At 46.2% G+C, this 21,768-nt stretch overlaps 1 protein-coding gene across 2 annotated transcripts in view; it reads left to right on the forward strand.

Annotated features, from left to right (window-relative positions):
- The first annotated feature begins 630 nt into the window (after positions 1-630).
- Positions 631-21,768, forward strand: part of EIF3L (eukaryotic translation initiation factor 3 subunit L) — a 45,318-nt gene continuing 24,180 nt past the window's right edge. The window contains exons 1-7 of one of the 2 annotated variants that reach the window (XM_033189020.1): positions 631-1,462; positions 1,973-2,021; positions 3,863-4,073; positions 8,308-8,387; positions 11,350-11,411; positions 15,607-15,676; positions 15,912-15,985. In XM_033189020.1, the coding sequence (XP_033044911.1) occupies positions 1,430-1,462; positions 1,973-2,021; positions 3,863-4,073; positions 8,308-8,387; positions 11,350-11,411; positions 15,607-15,676; positions 15,912-15,985 (579 nt within the window). In that variant the 5' untranslated portion in view covers positions 631-1,429. Of the gene's footprint in view, positions 1,463-1,972; positions 2,022-3,862; positions 4,074-8,307; positions 8,388-11,349; positions 11,412-15,606; positions 15,677-15,911; positions 15,986-21,768 lie in introns of those variants that run through there. The other variant, XM_033189028.1, reaches the window with a different exon arrangement.

Below are 21,768 nucleotides of genomic sequence, written 5' to 3' on the forward strand. Positions count from 1 at the left end.
GTGTGCCTCAGCGGGAAAAGCGAGGAGGGCAGCGTGACAAAGGGACCCATAGAGTCCTGGTCACACAGCAAATCAGTGGCAGAGTAGGGACTGGAACTTGGATTTCCACTAGGTGTTGTATATGGGCAGATGGCTAAACTAAGGTCCCTCCTTGACTCATACACCGGTTTTTATTGGTTTGTTTTATAACCCCATCTCTACTTTGAGGGTTTTCCCCAGACTCGAACCAGGTGTACTCAAGAGCTGCCCCTGTCCCAGGCTTTGCGACACAGCTGGCCTCATCTTTGCCTGCTCCAACTTTAATGTCCAAAGTTGGGTGGCTCCTCTTTTCCATGCCCTCTTACTGCATAGGACCAAATCTCAATTTTTTTTTTTTTTTAGACTGAGTCTTGCTCTGTCGCCCAGGCTAGAGTGCAGTGGCACGATCTCGGCTCACTACAGTCTCTGCCTCCCGGGTTCCACCGATTCTCCTGCTTCAGCCTCCTGGGTAGCTGGGATTACAGGCGGAAGCTACCACTCTCGGCTAATTTTTGTATTTTTACTAGAGACGGGGTTTCGACATTTTGGCCAGGCTGGTCTCGAACTCCTGACCTCAGGTGATCCACACGCCTGGGCCTCCCAAAGTGTTGAGATTACAGGCATGAGCCATCGCGCCCGGCCAAATCTCAACTTTTATCCCCAGTAAATTTAGTCTTGTTAAGTCTGAACGTTTGAATAATTTACTCGCTGCAGGCAAACCGCTTACAACTAAATCCATCAGGCCCCCGGTATCCGAATCTCCCTTCACGCGAGAAGCCGGCCATCTTTTGTGTGGTATTCTTTCTAGTTTCTGTAACTTTGCCCCTCCTTTACCCCAAATATGTGTCTTTATATCTGAATCTACACCAGTATCACAGATTCACCTTCTTTGAGAAGCCTCTATTTGAAGACAAGAGAATTCAGGCTACTTGTAATCCTCTCATTATTATTATTTTTAGACGGAGTTTTGGCTCTTGTTGCCCAGGCTGGAGTGCAATGGCGAGATCTCGGCTCAAAGCAACCTCCGCCTCCCGGGTTCAAGCAACTCTCCTGCCTCAGCCTCCCGAGTAAGTGGGATTACCGGCATGCGCCACCACGCCCGGCTAATTTTGTATTTTTAGTAGAGACGGGGGTTTCCCCCACATTGGTCAGGCTGGTCTCGAACCCCCGACCTCAGCCTCAGGTGATCCGCCCGCCTCGACCTCCCAAAGTGCTGAGATTACAGGCGTGAGTCACCGAGCCCAGAACCTCTTCCTTCTTGATATGGCTGTCTCAGATGGCCAGCGGCCTCGGAAAGGCTTCCGGTTTCCCGGCAGGCCCCCGGGGGGGGGGGGCCGAACTTCCGGCCTCAGGACGCAGGCGCGGGCAGCTCATTTAGCTCTTTCCGGCGGTGCTCGTGAGCTTGGTAGCCATGTCGTATCCCGCTGATGATTATGAGTCTGAGGTAAGGTCGCCCTAAGCGCGCGGTGAGTTTCACGCCGGGGAGATCTGTGGGACTTCTGGATGTGGGTCCCGGCGCGAGGCAGCTTCTGGGCCGCGGCCAGCTCCGGCCTACCTGCCGTGCGGCCCTCAGGCTGCTCCCTCTGTTCCCGGCCCCTAGACAACCCTGGCTCTGCCCGCCCACTTCGCGTGTCCGGTTCACTTGTCCTTCCCCATTCTAAGACCGGAGACCAAGGCTTGTTAGACATTTCTGTGTTTCTGCACCTGAGTTTTTTTGATCTGGGCTCCGTCAGGTCAAATCTCGCTGATTCCCACAGCGTCTTGTCCTTTGCACCCGTAATGTATTGTCATTGTTTACTGTTCCTTTTCTCTAAGGCGTGTGAGTTCCTCAAAGGCAGGCACAGTGTCTTATCCGCCTCTGTATCCTTAGCTCTTTGCTTGGCATCTAGACTCTAGGATGAGCGTTTTGAATTCACGAGTTGGCGACTGTTCCTGACTGTCTCTCTCCTTCTAGGCGGCTTATGACCCCTACGCTTATCCGGGCGACTATGATATGCACACAGGTAAGACCACGACTTAGGCTGGCTGAGTACTCGTAGGGATCAGTTCCTTTGGAATGTCTTAGAAACAGCTCTGACAGGCACTTGTTAAAAATTGCTCTTTGAGGCCGGGCGTGGTGGCTCAAGCCTGTAATCCCAGCACTTTGGGAGGCCGAGACGGGCGGATCACGGGGTTAGGAGATCGAGACCATCTTGGCTAATACGGTGAAACCCCATCTCTACTAAAAAATACAAAAAACTAGCCGGGCGACGAGGCGAGCGCCTGTAGTCCCAGCTACTCGGGAGGCTGAGACAGGAGAATGGCGTGAACCCGGGAGGCGGAGCTTGCAGTGAACTGAGATCCGGCCACTGCACTCCAGCCTGGGCGGCAGAGCAAGACTCCGTCTCAAAAAAAAAAAAAAAAAAAAAAAAATTGCTCTTTGATGGTCCAGGTTTGGAGTCACTCATTACCTGCCAGTGCGTGGGGTTATATAAAGCCTAATAAACCAGGCTTTTTATCATAGTTCACTTCAGTCTCGGAAGAGAAGGATTACTTACCTGGCTATGGTTTTCTTGTGTAAACTATTAGCCAAAAAAGAAAACCTTTTTTTTTTTTTTGAGATGGAGTCTCCCTCTTTCCCCCCTCCGGGGCTGGAGTGTAGTGGTGCGATCTCTGCTCATTGCAACCTCCTCCTTCCGGATTCAAGCAGTTCTGTTGTCTCAGCCTCCGAGTAGCTAGGATTACAGGCACCCACCACCATTCCCGGCTAATTTTTTCCTTTTTTTTTTAGTAGAGACGAGATTTCGCCGTGTTGTCCAGACTAGTCTCAAACTCCTGACCTCAGGTGATCCTCCCGCCCCAGCCTCCCAAAGTGCTGGGATTACAGGCGTGAGCCACTGCGCCTGGCCCAAGGAAGAAAATCTTGATGTGAAAAATTTAAGTAATTCAAACCAAGCCCGGATGAAATCTTTTGGGAGGTGTCTGAGGTTTCCAGAAACGTTATAGTGAATGGACTTAGTAGTCAGTGTTATCCATTGTTCTAAGTACGTTGTGTGCAATATTTTGTTTAATTCTTACAGCGGTTCTGTACGTTATTGTTGTCTCCTAAAGAAGAGAAAATAGGCCGGGTGTGGTGGCTCACGCCTGTCATCTCAGCACTTTAGGAGGCGGAGATGGGCAGAACACGAGGTCAGGAGATCTAGACCATCCTGGCTAACACGGTGAAACCCCATCTCCACTAAAAATACAAAAAAAAAAAAAAATTACCCGGACATGGTGGCGGTCGCCTATAGTCCCAGCTGCTGGAAAGGCTGAGGCAGGAAAATGGCTTGAACCCAGGAGGCGGAGCTTGCAATGAGCGGAGATTATGCCACTGCACTCCAGCCTAGGGGAAAAGTGAGACTGTCTCAAAAAAAAAACAAAATAAGAAGAGAAAATATAGCATGGAGATTTAGTACTAACTTGCCACAAGTCATATATTTAGAAGGTGACAGTTATTCATTCAAGAAATATTAAATACCTGTTACCACTTACCTTCCAACAGTCTTGCCTCTCTCCCCTCCAACTCATACTTTTCTAGGCCTTGCAGGTACATCTGAGTACAAGACAGACAAGATTCCTGACTTCCTAGACTTGGGAAAAGGGTGCAAAACATGATAAGTGAAAAATAACTTTAAGTCGTGGTAATATTTTTGAAGAAACAGGGACAATGAGATTGGGAGTGACTTGAGATGCTTGTATCTCTGAGTGTTCAAAAGGGGATTTTACTCAGACCTGAGTTTAGTTTCTGGGACGGTCTTGCCATTTCGTTCTATCATATATGTGGGTTTGAAAGCACTCTGTGTTTGTTTTATCCAACCTCCAGGAGATCCAAAGCAGGACCTTGCTTATGAACGTCAGTATGAACAGCAAACCTATCAGGTGATCCCTGAGGTGATCAAAAACTTTATCCAGTATTTCCACAAAACTGTCTCAGATTTGATTGACCAGAAAGTGTATGAGCTACAGGCCAGTCGTGTCTCCAGCGATGTCATTGACCAGAAGGTGTATGAGATCCAGGACATCTATGAGAACAGGTATGGACTACTGGCTGAAAGGCCCTCTTTCTGGGTGGGACTGGCCTGCTATTATAGTTCCTACAGATGGGGCAAGCACTTTGTAAACAGTGCTTGGGGTGGTGGTCTTTGTGAGTCCTTGCGGCTAGGGACGTTTTATTTTGTTAGACTTTACTTTATTTATGTGTTTGTTTATTATTTTTTGAGACGGAGTGTCGTTCTGTTGCCCAGGCTGGAGTGCAGTGGCAAGATCTCGGCTCACTGCTACCTCTACCTCCCGGGTTCAAGTGATTCTCCAGCCTCAGCTTCCCGAGTAGTTGGGACTACAGGCGTGTGCCACCACACCTGGCTAATTTTTTTTGTATTTTTAGTAGATACAGAATTTCATCATGTTGGCCAGGCTGGTGTCAAACTCCTGACCTGAAGTGATCCACCCGCCTCAGCCTCCCAAAGCGCTGGGATTACAGGTGTGAGCCACCACGCCTGGCCTAATTTTTGTATTTTTATTAGAGATGGGGTTTCATGTTGGACAGGCTGGTTTTGAACTTCTGACCTCAAGTGATGCACCCCCTTCGGCCTCCCAAAGTGCTAGGATTATAAGCATGAGCCACCGTGCCCGGCCTGTTGGACTTTATATCCTCAGAAATTTGTACAAAGCCTAAAATAGTATCACTATTAACAATTATAATAATAGTAATTAGTGTTTATTTTATTTGTTTATTTTTTTTGAGATGGAGTCTCGCACTGACGCCCAGGCTGGAGTGCAGTGGCTTGATCTCAGCTCACTACAAGCTCCGCCTCCCAGGTTCTCACCGTTCTGCCTCAGCCTTCCGAGTAGCTAGGACTACAGGCACCCGCCACCACGTCCGGCAAATTTTTTGTATTTTTAGTAGAGATGAGGTTTCACCGGCTAATTTTTTGTATTTTTAGTAGAGATGGGGTTTCACCGTGTTAGCAAGGGTGGTCTTGATCTCCTGACCTTGTGATCCGCCCACCTCGGCCTCCCAAAGTGCTGGGAATACAGGTGTGAGCCACCATACCCGGCTGATTAGCGTTTATTTTTATTACCAGGATAGATCTGTCAATGTTCAGTGTGTTCTTCCTGTTTTTTAACTCATTTACCCTTCACAGTAACCCCATGAAGTAGGGGTTTTTGTCATTTTACAGATGAGGAGACAGCACAGAAATAAGTCATGTAGCTAGTTTAATGGATGTGCTGAGATTTGAACCTGCAGTGTCTGGTACCAGAGCCTAATTTCTAAACTGTGCTATGCAGCCCTTCAATGCATATCAGAGCAAGCTGAACTCTGCAGGTTTTGAGGGGCTGCCATTGTGTAATGGGCATTAGAGATAAGATAGATCAGTCGAAGCTGGGATAGTCAGGAGTGACTTCGCCAAGGAAATAGAATTTAAGCAAGTCAGAAGGATGGGGGAGAGAAAGCAAATAGCCAAAGGCCTATTGGATCAATGAATAGGATCTCTGACATGTGTTTTCTTTTTTTGTTGTTTTGAAAGAGCTGATTGTAGTTGAAAAGCAGAGGAAACCTGGGGCATTGCATGGTTTTAGGCTTCACCCTTGCCACTCTCCTGAGCCTAAGTTCTACTTGGTGTGGACCCCAAGGTCCTTCCCACCCCTGCCACCCATTAGGTTGAGCTGAGAAATCAGCCAGGGGGAAGAGTCACTTATGACTGAGAAGAATTGTTCTGGGGGTTCGTTAGTAAGCAGGAGAGAGAAAGGGAGAAAACTTATTCAGAGGTTGAACACCTCCAGCCGAAGAAGGTGTGGCTTTGAGGTCTCTCACCACTAGCAAATGGATCCAAGTCATGGGGCACCAAAAGAGGTTAGCAGCTGAAGGTGTTCAAGTGACACAACATCAAAACATGCTACCAATGATGAATCCATATCTGTACGGGTCTCCAGCAGCCTCAGTTCTTGCCTCCTCACAAGAAGGAATTCGACTGAGGGGCACAAGGCAGAAGAAGAGAGGGAGGCAAGTTTGAAAGCAGGAGTGAAAGTTTATTAAAAAGCTTTAGAACACGAATGAAAGAAAGGAAAGGACAGGTGGGAGAGGGCCAGGTGGGTAACCTGAAAGGCAAGTGTGCTGATGTGTGTTTCTTTATTCCCCAGGTCTTTTCTGATTAGAAGCATATAAACCAGTGCCTACAAAACTTAGCTGGGGCATAGTGGCGCATGCCTATAGTCCCAGCTGGTTGGGAGACTGAGGTGGGAGGATCACTTGAACCTGGGACGTTGAGGCTGCAGTGAGCTGATGTGAGGCTGCAGTGAGCTGCGCAACAGAGCGAGACCCTCTCTAAAAATAAAATTAAGAAATGGACCAGTGATGTTGAATAGCAATATAGCTAGACGTGAATGTAATTTTAATTTTTCAGCTAAGTGAAGTGGAGATTTATTTAAAATATTATTTCTGTATGTATACAGTATTTAAAAATTAAGGGGCTATTTACCCTTTTTTTCTTTATACTAAGTTTCCTAAATCGAGTGTGTATCAGAAATACTTGATTCATATTTAGATTTCATAGAGTTTATGACTGGAAAAGTAGATTCAAATACTAGAGTAATTCCGAATAGACCTAAAAGTTTTCCAATAACTGAGTTAAGTGTTGGTTTTTAAACTTAAATGACAACTAACTGAAATACAAGTTTAACTCTTTGCTTATGTAGTAGCCACAGGTAGCTAGTGGCTACTGCATTGGGCAGTGCCAGCAGATATAGATGATAGCTGAAACCAAGCATCTTGTGAGTCTTTCTCTAGGGGAACGTAGTGAAGAAATGCTGGTGCCTTCGGAAACGTTTCTTTAGGGATGGGTGGGCAGGCAAAGAAAGGGTCTAGTAAAGGAAGCAGAAAGAAAAGTGAAAAGTAGATAGTAGATTGGCAAAGAAATGTCACAGGAACCAAAAAGTCTGCAGAAGAAACTTTGAGGAAGAGAGTATCACCAAATGTTTTAGTGAGGTCCAGATGAGAAAAAAGCCAGTTGAATTTGGTAACTTGGAGGGCCTTGGTAACCTTAGCAAGGTCAATGTCAGTAGAGTGATGGAAGCAACAGCCAGAGAGCAGTGAGGTGAGAAAGGGGAATTGGTAAGTATAGGGGACACGAAGGGCCATTTAGAAGCTTTGTGTTTTGTTTCTGTGTTTTTTGTTTGTTTGTTTTTTGAGACGGGGTTTCGCTTTTGTTGCCCAGTCTAGAGTGCAATGGCACGATCTCAGCTCACTGCAACCTCTGCCTCCTGGCTCCAAGCGATTCTCCTGTCTCAGCCTCCCAGCTAGTTAGGGTTATAGGCGTGCACCACCATGCCTGGCTAATTTTGTATTTTTAGTGGAGACGAGGCTTCACCATGTTGGTCAGGCTGGTCTTGAACTCCTAACCTCAAGTGATCCACCCGCCTCAGCCTCCCAGTGTTGGGATTACTGGTGTGAGCCAGCATGCCTGGCCTGTTTCAGTGTTTCTTTTCTGTTCTATTTCTGTGTTTCTCCCCAACCCCCATCCCATAGAGACAGAGCCTTCCCATATTGTCCAGGCTTGTCTTGAATTCCTGGGTTCAAGCGATCCCCCTATATTGGCCTCCCAAAATGATGAGATTACAGGCGTGAGCCATCATGCCTGGCCTGTTCGGTGTTTTTCAGGGGAACTTGAGCATATTTATATGTTGGACTAAAAGAGCCAGAGAAGCAGGAGGGGTGGGGCTTGAGGAGATTGGAGGAAAGTATTAATAGCTGCTGAGGGGATCAGGAGAAGAAAATTAAACAACCTGTTGCAGGTTTGTCAAGTAGCAGTGTTTGGATTGGATAGGCAGGAGTGTTTAAATTGGATGCTGTAGGTCTGCTGTGGCCTTGGACTGCAGCAGACTGATTTGCTTCTGTGTTTGGAGATGTTTGGATATGCTCCAGGAGATGGAAACGCTATGTGTTGAAGAATGGTGGCCAGAAACGTAGTTCTCATGTCAGGAAACAGCAAGCAATTAAATATGGCTATAGTTAATGATACAGAGGCAGGAGATTATCCTGAAAAGCTTGATGGGTCCCTAACTGATACAAAAATATTATTTTCTTGTGTTGAGAAAGATTGAAGTGTGGAGTTGGGTTGAGGACAGTTGTGGACTTGAAGGGCTCTGGCCTCAGCTCTGTTTATTTGATATCTTCTCCTTTCTAAGCCTGGGTCTTCATCTGTAAAATGTTAGGATTGGCATTCTCCAGTCCTTTTGGAATTTTAGAGATTTTTTTGCTTGATTTTTTAGCTGGACCAAGCTGACTGAAAGATTCTTCAAGAATACACCTTGGCCCGAGGCTGAAGCCATTGCTCCACAGGTTGGCAATGGTAGGTGTGAGCTCTTTATATCTTGTGCACTGAGTGGAATCCAATGGCCGAGAGTCATTAGACAGGAAGCTCAAGAGGGTCTGTGTCTGTTTTGCTCACCGTTTTGTTTCCCCCTGTGCTTGGTAGATAGTACGGCCTTAGTAAAATAATTTCTTGAAGGCTGGATGATTTAAGAGGGGACAGAGATCTCTCATATGTGGTGAAGTTTAGATCTTTGTACTGACTTGTTTCTATTTCCCTCTGTAATTTGGGGGTCATGACAGTCACTCTGGAATAAGCTCTCTAGCCTCCCACCTTTCACTTTTTTAGATTCTGTCCTTTATATATGGGTGAGGTAGGCAAATCCAACTTCATGATTTTGCTTGTGGATACTCAGCTACCGTAGCACCAATTTTTTTTTTTTTAGATGCAGTCTCGCTGTGTCGCCCAGGCTGAAGTGCAGTGGCGCAATCTCGGCTCACTGCAACCTCCACCTCCCGGGTTTAAGCGATTCTCCTGGGTTCAAGCAATTCTCCTACCTCAGCCTCCCGAGTAGCTGGAATTACAGGCTCCTGCCACCATGCCCAGCTAATTTTTGTACTTTTAGTAGAGACGGGGTTTTACCATGTTGGCCAGGCTGGTCTTAAACTCCTGACGTCAGGCAGTCCACCCACCTCAGCCTCCCAAAGTGCTGGGATTATAGGCATGAGCCACTGCACCCGGCCTGCCCAGCTAATTTTTAAAAATTTTTTGTAGATATGGGGTCACACCTTTGTTGACCTGGCTGATCTTGAACTCCTGACCTCAAGTGATCTTCCCAAAGTTCTGAGATTACAGGCATGAGCCACTGTGCCCAGCCACATTGTCTTGATTATTGTGTTTTTGTAAGTTTTGAAATTGGGAATTGTAAGTCCTCCAACTTTGTTCTTTTTTTTTTCAAGGTTGTTTTGACTATTCTGGGTGTCTTGAATTTCCTTATTAATTTTAGGATAGACCTGTCAATTTCTGCAAAGCAGCCAGCTGGGATTTTGAGAGGAATTGCCTAGAATCTGAAGATCACTTTGGGGACTCTACTGCCATCCTAACAGTATTAAGTCCTCCAGTCCAGGCGCAGTGGCTCACGTCTGTAATTCCAGCACTTTGGGAGGCCAAGGTGGGTGGATCACGAGGTCAGGAGATGGAGACCATCCTGGTTAACATGGTGAAACCCCGTCTCTACTAAAAATATAAAAAAATTAGCTGGGTGTGGTCATGGGCGCCTGTAATCCCAGCCATTCGGGAGGCAGAGCTTGCAGTGAGCTGAGATTGGGCCACTGCACTCCAGCCTGGGCAATAGAGCAAGACTCCGTCCCCCCCAAAAAAAACAAGAAACACACAAAAAACAGTATTAAGTCCTCCAGTCCATGGACATGGGATGTCTTTGGTTTATTTAGGTCTTTGGTTGTGTTCACCAATGTTTTGTGTTTTCAGTGTACAAGTCTCTCATTTATTTTGTTTTTTGAACGTTTTTTGAACACTTACTCCTTTTTTTTTTTTTTTACTCCCTAAGACGGAGTTAGGAAGTCTTGCTGTGTTGCTCAGGCTGGAGTGCAGTGGTATGGTCTCTGCTCACTGCAACCTCTGCCTCCCAGGCTCAAGTAATTCTCCTGCCTCAGCCTCCTGAGTAGCTGGAATTACAGGCGCCGGCTAATTTTTGTATTTTTAGTAGAGATGGTGTTTCACCATGTTGGCCAGGCTAGTTTTGAACTCCTGACCTCAAATGATCCACCCGCCTCAGCCTCCCAAAGTGCTGGGATCACAGGCATGAACCACCGCGCCTGGCCTGAACATTTACCCTTAATTGACTAAACACAGAATGAGTTCAAAACTCATTCTGTGGCTGGGTGTTGTGGCTCATGGCTGTAATTCTGGCACTTTGGGAAGCTGAGGTGGGAGGGTTACTTGAGGCAGGGAGATTGAGACCAGCCTGAGCAACATAGGGAGACCCCCTTCTCTACAAAAAAAAATTTTTTTTTTTGAGATGGAGTCTCGCTCCGTCGCCCAGGCTGGAGTGCAGTGGCCGGATGTCGGCTCACTGCAAGTTCGGCCTCCCGGGTTTACGCCATTCTCCTGCCTCGGCCTCCAGAGTAGCTGGGACTACAGCCGCCCGCAACCACGCCCGGCTAGTTTTTTTGTATTTTTTTAGTAGAGACAGGGTTTCATCATGTTAGCCAGGATGGTCTCAATCTCCTGACCTCGTGATCCGCCCGTCTCGGCCTCCCAAAGTGCTGGGATTACAGGCTTGAGCCACCACGCACAGCCTAAAAAGAAAAATTTTTTTTTGAAAAATTATCCAGGAATGGTGGTACATGCTTGTAGTCCCACCTACTCGGGAGGCTGAGGTGGAAGGATCACTTGAGCCCTGGAGGTCAAGGCTGCAGTGAGCCATGATAATACCACTGCACTCCAACCTTGGCAACAGAACGAGACTCTGTCTTCAAACAAACAACATTCTGAAATTAATATTTTCTTTCTTCCTTTCTTCTTTCTTTTTTTTTTTTTTTTTTTGACACGGGGATCTCACTGTGTTGCCCAGGCTGGAGTGTACTGTGATCATGGCTGACTGCAACCTCTGCCTCCTGGGCTCAAGCGATCCTCCCACTTTAGCCTGCCGGTTAGCTGGGACTGTGCGTGCGCACTACCACGCTCTTCTAATTACTCTTGTGTGCTGGTTTATTTATGCACTTGGAGGGCAGAAGTCTCTAAATGGCGAAGGGAAATAGATCTGAATGAGATCTTAATTTCATCGACGGAGATTGAGATTGATGGAGTCAAATGAGAAGTGGATTTTCTCATTGCATGTATTCTTGGGGCATATGCATAGCAATTTAGATGTTGTTTAGTCTTCAAAATTACCTTTATTCCTCCCCACCAAAGAGCTAAAGCTGCCAGGATACCCCAGTTTTATGGATAGTGAAGTACCCCCCTCTGCCATCTCTTTCAGATGCTGTCTTCCTGATATTATACAAAGAATTATACTACAGGCACATATATGCCAAAGTCAGTGTAAGTATTTAAGTGTCGCAGTGTTTTTGTTTTTTTAACTCTGTGCTATTTTTGTCCCTAGAACACAGTCATTTGTTTATATTGGTTCAGTGTCTAGGCGTGATTGGCCTGTTTTTGAGTTTTCTCTTAAGAAATGGTGGAAGGAACAGTTTAACCCAGAAAGCTGTTCCAGACACACCAACCTATATAACCTATGCATTCTTTTAAATTTATCTGTCCCCACAATTCTCCTGGACTGGGCAATCACCCATGCACTGGTTATAGGCTGCCATCCTCATAGGGTATTTCCAGGCACCTGCTGCTGCTTCTGCTTGGGGTTCTTTTTCCCTTCAGAGCACTGAGCCTCTATTTCTCTGAAATGTACATAACATTGTCACTGTATGCCAAGCACAATGCTAGGCAGTTAGCACACATCTTCACATATGTCATTCTACTATCAATCGTGCAAAGTTGGCACCTGAGGTGCCAAGAGGTTGCTTTTTCTCAAATTTATCCAGCTAGTAAGTGACAAAACTCCTTGACTCTAGACCAGCTTGTTATAACAGCGATGTTCTACACATTATCCCAACTTTGGGCACTTGCTAGATTCTGTTCTTCCCGACTTCTAAATGATAGAGTGCGTGAAGTTTCTTTCTTTTCTTTTTTTTTTTTTTGAGACAGAGTCTCTCTCTGTTGCCCAGGCTGGAGTGCAGTGGCCCAATCTCAGCTCACTGCAAGCTCCGCCTCCCAGGTTTATGCCATTCTCCTGCCTCAGCCTCCTGAGTAGCTGGGACTACAGGTGCCCGCTACCATGCCTGGCTGGTTTTTTTTGTATTTTTAGTAGAGACGGGGTTTCACCGTGTTAGCCACGATGGTCTCTATCTCCTGACCTCGAGTTCTGCCCGCCTCAGCCTCCCAAAGTGTTGGGATTACAGGCGTGAGCCACTGAGCCTGGCCTAGATGCCTAAAGTTTCTTAAAATGCCATCTGTACTATTTAAGGCCAGGCATGGTGGCTCATGCCTGTAATCCCAGCACTTGGGGAGGCTAAGGGCAGATCACCTGAGGTCAGGAATTTGAGACCAGCCTGGCCAACATGGAGAAACCCTGTCTCTACTAAAAATATAAAAATACAGAAATCAGCTGGGCGTGGTGGCAGGTGTCTGTAATCCCAGCTACTTGAGAAGCTGAGGCAGGAGAATCGCTTGAACCCGGGAAGCGAAGGTTGCAGTGAGCCAAGATTGTACCACTGCACGCCAGCCTGGGTGACAGAGTGAGATTTTGTCTCAAAAAAAAAAAAAAAAAAAATGCCATCTGTGTTATTTATATCCAATGACTTAATCTCTATCTTTAGGCCTCAGTTGCCCCACTGAAGTCCAGACTTCTATATTCAGCTGTCAACATCTGTACTTGGCTGAGAGTCATCTCAAGCTTAACACATCTAAAACTGAATTCTTATTTTCCCTCTAGTTTTTCCCATGGTAATCATCTCAATAAACGCTACCGTTAATTACCCAGTTAATTGGACTAAAAGCTTGGCATTATTTTTGACTTTTTCTGACATGAAATCCAGCAAATCCTGTTCAGTTCTGTCTTCAACATACTTCTTTTTGTTGTTGTTTTGTTTTATTTTGTTCTGTTTTTGAGACGGAGTCTTGCTCTGTCATCCAGGCTGGAGTGCAGTGGCGTAATCTCAGCTCACTGCAACCTCTGCCTCCTGGGCTCAAGCGATTCTCCTGCCTCAGCCTCCCGAGTAACTGGGATTACAGGCGTGCGCCACCACGCCTGGCTAATTTTTGTATTTTTAATAGAGATGGGGTTTTGCTTGTTGCCCAGGCTGGTCTTGAACTCCTGACCTCAGGTAATCCGCCCGCCTCGGCTTCCCAAAGTGCTAGGATTACAGGCATGAGCCACTGCACCTGGCCTTCAACATACTTCCTCAATCAGCCACTTTTCACTGCCACACTGCTGCTCACCTAGTTCAAGTCATTATCATCTCTTCCCTGAATTATTGCAGGAGCTGCTTACCTGGTGTCAGTTTCCACTCTTGGCTGTTTATTCTCAACATAATAACCAGCATGATCCTTTTTGCTACATAGTTTCATCGGGTCACTCCCTCCAATCCTACCATGACTTCCCAGCACATTTACTAATTCCAGGTTTTAGCCCTGTTTCCCTTCTCAGTCATTTCCTGAAACTTCCCCTCCCTCCCTGGGCTCCTGGCAATATTCCCTGGCACTTCAGAGCACTTATCTCTTATACATTGTTGTTATTTGTTTATTTAGGGGAGGGAGTTTCCTCATCTACTAGAAGGTTAACTCCACTGGGTAGGCATGTTGTCTTGTTCACTAATGTAACCAGTACCTAGAATAATAATGTCTGGTCATAATGGTGTTAATTGAGCATGTGTGTGCTTGCATGCATGTATAAATGAAGGAAATTGGCACCAGGATCTCCACCTAAGGAGGTCCTAGTTTCTCACAGGTACTCACCCCTCTTCTTGAGGATCACTTGATAGGGCTAGAACTCCTGCCTTGGCCACAGGAGCCACTGTCAGTAGTGGTAGGTGGAAAAGTGCTTGCTGCCAGAGTAAGGGGCCTTGTCTTTCTGGCATCCCAGTGGGATCTCTGACTACTTTATCTGATAGAAAGTAAAGATACCTGGCCGGGCGCGGTGGCTCACGCCTGTAATCCCAGAATTTTGGGAGGCCGAGGTGAGTGGATCATAAGGTCAGGAGTTTGAGACCAGCCTAACCGATGTGGTGAAACCCCGTATCTACTAAAAATACAAAAATTAGGTGTGGTGGGGCATGCCTGTAGTCCCAGCTACTCGGGAGGTTGAGAAGGAGGAATCGCTTGACCCCGGGAGGTGGAGGTCGCAGTGAGCTGAGATCGCACCACTGCACTCCAGCCTGGGCTACAGAGCAAGACTCTGTCTCAAAAACAAAAAAGAGTCAAGATTCCTACTACCATTGATGCTGAAGTTCAGGTGCTTTGTGTATATGCTAAGAGTCTAGCCATTATGTGTACATTGCTTTTTTGGGAACACCATGACACCATAGCCCATAGTATAGCTGCTTTTACCACCTCTCATCTCTCTGTTCAGTCTGTAGATGAAGATTCAGCAGAAGTTTTTTGATGCTATAATCTTTTTATTAGGTACCAGGGCTCCCACATAAATGACCAGTTTTAAGCCCCTGGGGAGTAGTTTTTCATTGAATATGCTTAGATTGTGCTTAATATATTAAGCACCTTACATAATTTTTTTTAAACGTAGACCGGGTCTTGCCATGTTTCTCAGGCTGGTCTCAAACTCCTGGGTTCCGGTGATCTGCTCACCTCAGCTTCCCAAAGTGTTGAGATTACAGGCGTGAGCCACTCCACCCAGCTACATAATCTTACTTACTTGTGACTAGTCAACAATCTTTTGCCCACATTTTACGGAGAGATTAAATACCTTGTGAGAACCCCACAGTTAATAAGAGGTGGGACTGACTCCAAAGTTGTTTCTTCTCCATCACAAATACATTGTTCATGGTATGGTTCCCCAGCTCAGAAACCATCAGTGGTTCTCAGATGCAAGCAACATGAAGCCCAGACCAAGGGTCAGCCACCTTCTCTGTGGAGGATCAGATAATAAATATTTTAGGCTCACAGGCCATGATAGTTTCTGTCAAATCTGTTCAGCTATGTCTTTGTAGCAGTTATAACCAATATGTAATGAGTGGGCATGGCTGTGTTCCAGTAAAACTTCTTTATTTACAAAACAGGTGGTGGAATAGACTTGCAGGCCCCCGACCTAGATTCTTGTTTGGCATTGGAAGACGCTACATTCCTGGCCCATGGTCCAGCGATGCCCGGTGCAGCATCATCTTCTCTAACTCGCTAGCCTTTAGGTGCCACGATTTAACTTCTTCGCCTTTGCTAGTGTGATTTTTTTCTGAAACAGTTTTCCTTCTCTCTGCTTTGCCAGATCATCATGGCTGCTCTGAGGGTCATTTAAGGTCTGTTGCCGTAGAACCTAACCTCGTGTTGCAGTATTCAGTGCCTCGACTGCTATAGGACTTTCTGTCTTCCTTCTCACTTCCGTATTTACATACTAAGAAGGAGAGGACAGATACCAATTCTAATGTATTTGTTCACAGCTGTCACAGTATACCATGGGTAAAACACATTAAAATTAAATATCTGTATCTTGATATCTCTGTTTTCTTTGCAGGGGGGACCTTCCTTGGAGCAGAGGTTTGAATCCTATTACAACTACTGCAATCTCTTCAACTACATTCTTAGTGAGTCTGAGATTTGGCCAAGGGGTTGTGTGTGGTTATGATGAGGTTCAGCATTGGCCTCCAGCTTTTTTTTTTTTGTTTTTTTTTAAGCAGAATCTTAATGTGTAGGTGGGAAAAGGGGAGGTCTTGTGATTCATGGTCCTTTTCAGAGAGAAATTACAAAGTATTCTGCAGCCTATGGAATGGGCAGAGTCATTGCTTTGAATCTGACTTTATTCTGTGATCTCCTGCACAGATGCCGATGGTCCTGCTCCCCTTGAACTACCCAACCAGTGGCTCTGGGATATCATCGATGAGTTCATCTACCAGGTATCTGGTCAGCCTTAGCCTAATTTGAAATAACTGGTCCGTGCCAGGAATAGCTGTTACTATTGTTTTTGTAAAAAAGCTGCATGATGTAAAAATATCCCCATTATAGTGTAAAATGCCCCATGGCAGTAGACTCCAGTTTCATTTGGCTTTCTGAAGAGAAAGTGAAGCCTAAGCTCTCCAGATAGGAAGCTGGAAGTCGATAAGTTCAGCTCCTGACTGTCATCAAGCTCTTACTTGACCTTGTTAGGTGGTCTGGCTGGAAGAACACAGGCTTCACAGGCTTTGGAGCCAGGTGGAAGTGGATTCTAACCTGGGTGCTGCCACCTGCTGGTAGCTCTGTAGCAGTGATGTGCTATTTAAACTCAGAGCCTCACTTTCTTTACCCACACAATGGAAATGTTCTGTACCTTTTTTTTTTTTTTTTTTTTAAGAGGGTCTCATTCTGTTGCTCAGGCTAGAGTGCAGTGGTATGATAATAGCTTACTGCAGCCTAGAACTCCTGGGCTCAAGTGATTTTCCCACCTCAGCCACCTGAGTAGCTGCCACTACAAGGCCCGGATATTTATATTACTGTAGAGATGAGGGTCTTGCTGTGTTGCCCGTGCTGGCTTGAACTCCTGGCCTCAAGTGAGACTCTTGATTTGGCGTCCCAAAGTGAGCCACCATGCCCAGCCATCTATATCTTGATATTGGTGGTGGTTACTTAAGTGTATGCTTGATCAGAATACAATAGAATATTTTCATCACAATGAGAATATCACCTGCCTCAGGAGTTACTGTTCAAGGTCGACTAGGAACTGTGCCAAATGCAAATAAAGGACAGCAACTGTGTAGCCTGGGGGTGAAAGTTCAGATTTTTGCTGTTTACTGGCCTTTTTTTTTTTTTTTTTTTTTTGGAGACGGAGTCTCGCTCTGTCGCCCAGGCTGGAGTGCAGTGGCCAGATCTCGGCTCACTGCAAGCTCCGCCTCCCGGGTTTACGCCATTCTCCTGCTTCAGCCTCCCGAGTAGCTGGGACTACAGGCGCCCACCACCTCGCCCGGCTAGTTTTTTTGCATTTTTTAGTAGAGACGGGGTTTCAGCGTGTTAGCCAGGATGGTCTTGATCTCCTGACCTCGTGATCCGCCCGTCTCGGCCTCCCAAAGTGCTGGGATTACAGGCTTGAGCCACCGCGCCTGGCCTTTTTTTTGTTATTTCAAGATGGAGTCTTGCTCTATTACCCAGGCTGGAGTATAGTGGCGTGATCCTGGCTCACTGCAACCTCTGCCTCCTGGGTTCAAGCGATTCTCTTGTCTCGGCCTCCCAAGTAGCTGGGATTACAAGCACCCACCACCATGCCCAGCTAATTTTTGTATTTTTAGTAGAGACGGGGTTTCTCCATGTTGGCCAGGCTGGTCTTGAACTCCCAACGTCAGGTGATCCGCCGTCCTCGGCCTCCCAAAGTGCTGGGATTACAGGAGTGAGCCACCGCGCCTGGTTTACTGGCCCATTTTAAAATGGTAACACGTGGCCGGGCGCGGTGGCTCAAGCCTGTAATCCCAGCACTTTGGGAGGCCGAGACGGGCGGATCACGAGGTCAGGAGATCGAGACCATCCTGGCTAATACGGCGAAACCCCGTCTCTACTAAAAAATACAAAAAACTAGCCGGGCGACGAGGCGGGCGCCTGTAGTCCCAGCTACTCGGGAGGCTGAGACAGGAGAATGGCGTGAACCCGGGAGGCGGAGCTTGCAGTGAGCTGAGAGCCGGCCACTGCACTCCAGCCTGGGCGGCAGAGCAAGACTCCGTCTCAAAAAAAAAAAAAAAAAATAAATAAATAAATAAATAAATAAATAAAATGGTAACACGTTCTGTTGTGGGCACATTACTTAACCACACTGTGCATTGGTTTCCCCATCTCTAAAACAGGAATTGCTGTGAATGTTACTGAGATACTACGTATAAAGTGCTTAGGATAGTGCCTGTCACAGAATAATTAATACATGTTGCCTGTTCATTGTGATGATGTTCAATGCCATCATTATTCTTTTCCATCTTATTTAGCCCAGTCCTTCTATTTAAAACTACAAACTACAAGGTTGCTCACAACTGTAATCCCAGCATTTTTGGGGCCAAGGCAGTAGGATCTCTTCAGTTCCGGAGTTCGAGAAATAGAGACTACAAAACATAAAATAGACTGGACGTGGTGGCTCACACCTGTAATCCCAACACTTTGGGAGGCCTAGGCGGGCAGATCATGAGGTCTGAGATGGAAACCATCCTGGCCACGATGGTGAAACCTCATCTCTACTAAAATACAAAAAATCAGCCGGGCATGGTGGTGTGCGCCTGTAGTCCTAGCTACTCGTGAGGCTGAGGCAGGGGAATCACTTAAACCCAGGAGGCGGAGATTGCTGTGAGCCAAAATCTTGCCACTACACTCCAGCCTGGCGACAGAGTGAGACCCTGTCTCCAAAAAAAAAAAAAAAAAGTATGTCATTTGACAAAATTCTTTCCCCCTTTGTGCTCTGTCTGTACCTCTAACTAGTTATTTCAGGATAAATTGGTATCTTAATAAAGATGTTATTGGAACTCCATGAACCAGGGAGACGCTGTGTATACAAAGTGCTGAAGTGTTAGGACTGGTGAGCTGAGAAACCTTCATAGTACTCCTTGAGAAAGAGGCTTCCTGCTCAAGATTAAGCTTCAGTGCCTTTTATAGCAAAGACCACAAACTGCACTGGCCTTGTTTGCCCTCTGGCTCCTTGGCTTGTGACATCCTCTTATTTGGAATACTTATAGATGAATAGCAGTCCTTTTGACTTAGAGCAAATGAAGAAGGATCATCCGTGCTGATTTTCTTTATCCCTCTTAAGATAATCATAATTCCCTGGGCTTAGCCAGTGTTCTTGTTAAGGGGCTTACGGTGCTTTCTAACAAAGACTGTCCAGTGAGGGTCAGTGAGTGCCTGGTGTGTTTCCTCCTGGCCAGGTAGATGCCACATGGGGTAGGTGGCTCTTGCCACTCTCTTTCATTGGTTTTCGTTTTTTCAAACTACAGATATAGTGAAAGTACCTGCCTTCCTTGCTTTTGCAGAGGTATCAATTACTGTCTGGAAGGAAAGGCAGCTTGTTGATGTCTCTCAGGCATTTACATAAACATGACTATATAAAGAGAGATCACTTCAAAAATGGTTACGTACTCTATTGTGACTTGTTAACACTTAAACCATGTTTTCATAGACCTGACTTGTTCTTTTACTGCAGTATGCGTGCTGTGGGTATACCATGCCTCTGATGATGAACGTTTGGGTTGTCAGTTTCCACAATTACAGTGAATCAATGAATATCCATATATATGTTATACATAGGCAAATTTTTAGGGATCACTACCTAGAAGTAGAATTGTGACTTGAACGATACTTACTTTTTAAGTTTTTTAAAGTCAGCTTACTGAGGTGTAGTTTTTTTCTTTATTTAAGTAAAGATGAGCCACCGGCTTGCGCCTGTTAATCCCAGCACTTTGGGAGGCTGAGGCAGGCAGATCGTGAGGTCAGGAGTTGGAGACCAGCCTGACCAACATGGTGAAACCCCTGTCTCTACTAAAAATACAAAAAAATTAGCCGGGCGTGGTGACGAGTACCTGTAATCCCAGCTACTCAGGAGGCTGAGACAGGAGAATTGCTTGAAACCGGGAGGTGGAGGTTGCAGTGAGCTGAGATTGTACCACTGCTCTCTAGCCTGGGAGACAAAGCGAGACTCCGTCTCAAAAAAAAAAAAAAAAAAAACAGGTATGAACCACTATGCCCAGCCATGAGGTGTGGCTTATACAATAAAGTGTACCAGTATCAGTGTACAGTTGATGACATTTGACAAATGTGTACAATGCCACAATCAAGATAAAGAACATTTCAATCACTTTGAATTATAATAAATAGTAATATATTGCCCCACCAATGGGCTGTATCCAATTGTGCTACTACCAGCGGTGTTTGAGAGCAACTGTTGGTTTTTCTGTTTGTTTGTTTAAGAGATGAGGGTCTTGCCTTTATGGTCCAGGGTGGAGTGCAGTGGTGTGATCACAGCTCATTGCAGCCTTGACCTCCTGGGCTCAAGCAGTCCTCCCACTTTAGCCTCCTGAGTAGCTGTGACTACAGGTGCACCCAGCTGATTTTTAATTTGTTGCAGAGATGGGGTCTTGAACTCCTGGGATCAAGCAGTTCTCCCTCCTCAGCCTCCAAAAGTGCTGGGGTTATAGACATGAGCCACCATGCCTAGCCAAGAGCAAATGTTTTCTATACTGGATATTATCAGTCTGTCTAATTTTTGTCAGTTCAGTGGGAAAGAAATGATAATTCATACTTTTCTGGCCGGGCGCAGTGGCTCATGCCTGTAATCCCAGCACTCTGGGAGGCCGAGGTGGCAGATCACTTGAGGCCAAGAGTTCGAGACCATCCTGGCCAGCATGGTGAAACCCTGTCTCTACTAAAAATACAAAAATTAGCTGGATGTGGTGGTGCATGCCTGTACTCCCAGCTACCCAGGGGCTGAGGGATGAGAATCACTTGAACCTGAGAGGCGGAGGTTGCAATGAGCCAATATCACACCACTACACTCCACCCTGGGCAATACAGTGAGACCCCTTCTCAAAAATGAAAAAAAAAATCAGCCTGACGAGGTGACTCACGCCTGTAATCCCAACACTTTGGGAGGCCGAGGTGGGCGGATCACGAGGTCAAGAGATCGAGACCATCCTAGCTAAGACGATGAAACCCTGTCTCTACTAAAAATACAAAGAAAATTAGCCTGGCATGGTGGTGGGAGCCTGTAGTCCCAGCTACTCGGGAGGCTGAGGCAGGAGAATGGCATGAACCCAGGAGGTGGAGCTTGCATTGAGCCAAGATCGTGGCACTGCATTCTAGCCTGTGTGACAGAGCAAGACTCCGTCTTAAAAAAAAAAAAACAAAAAAAAAACCATACTGATTTCCCATGTTAATCATCAATTTTGTTTTCTTTGAAGTGATCATCACTATTCTTTGCCTGTTTTCTATTTGATTACTTTTTTATTGCATTATGAGAATTCTTTGTGGGATTTTTTTTTTTTTTGAGACAGTCTTTTTCACCCAGACTGGAGTGCAGTGGCATGATCTCTGCTCACTGCAATCTCCACCTCCTGTGTTCAAGCAAGTTTCCTGCCTCAGTCTCCCGAGTAGCTGGATTACAGGTGTGTACTACCACGGCCCGCTAATTTTTTTTTTTTTGTATTTTTTTTAGAGATGGGGTTTCACCAGGTTGGCCAGGCTGGTTTTGAACTCCTGACCTCAAGTGATCTGCCCATATCGGCCTCCCAAAGTGCTTGGATCACAGGCGTAAGCACCACTACACCCAGCCTGAGAATTCCTTTTTTTTTTTTTTTTTTTTGTAACGGAGTCTCGCTCTGTCGCCCAGGCTGGAGTGCAGTGGCGCCATCCCGGCTCACTACAAGCTCCGCCTCCCGGGTTTACGCCATTCTCCTGCCTCAGCCTCCCAAGTAGCTGAGACTACAGGCGCCCGCCACCTCGCCCGGCTAGTTTTTTGTATTTTTTTTTAGTAGAGACGGGGTTTCACCGTGTTAGCCAGGATGGTCTCGATCTCCTGACCTCGTGATCTGCCCATCTCGGCCTCCCAAAGTGCTGGGATTACAGGCGTGAGCCACCGCGCCCGGCCGAGAATTCTTTATATATTCTGGATATTCTTTTTTTTTTTTTTCCTCCTGAGACAGAGTCTTGCTCTGTCACCCAGGCTGGAGTGCTATGGTGTGATCTC

The sequence above is a fragment of the Trachypithecus francoisi genome, unplaced genomic scaffold, assembly GCF_009764315.1.
Source record: "Trachypithecus francoisi isolate TF-2019V2 unplaced genomic scaffold, Tfra_2.0 Contig01580, whole genome shotgun sequence".
Lineage (NCBI taxonomy): Eukaryota > Metazoa > Chordata > Mammalia > Primates > Cercopithecidae > Trachypithecus > Trachypithecus francoisi.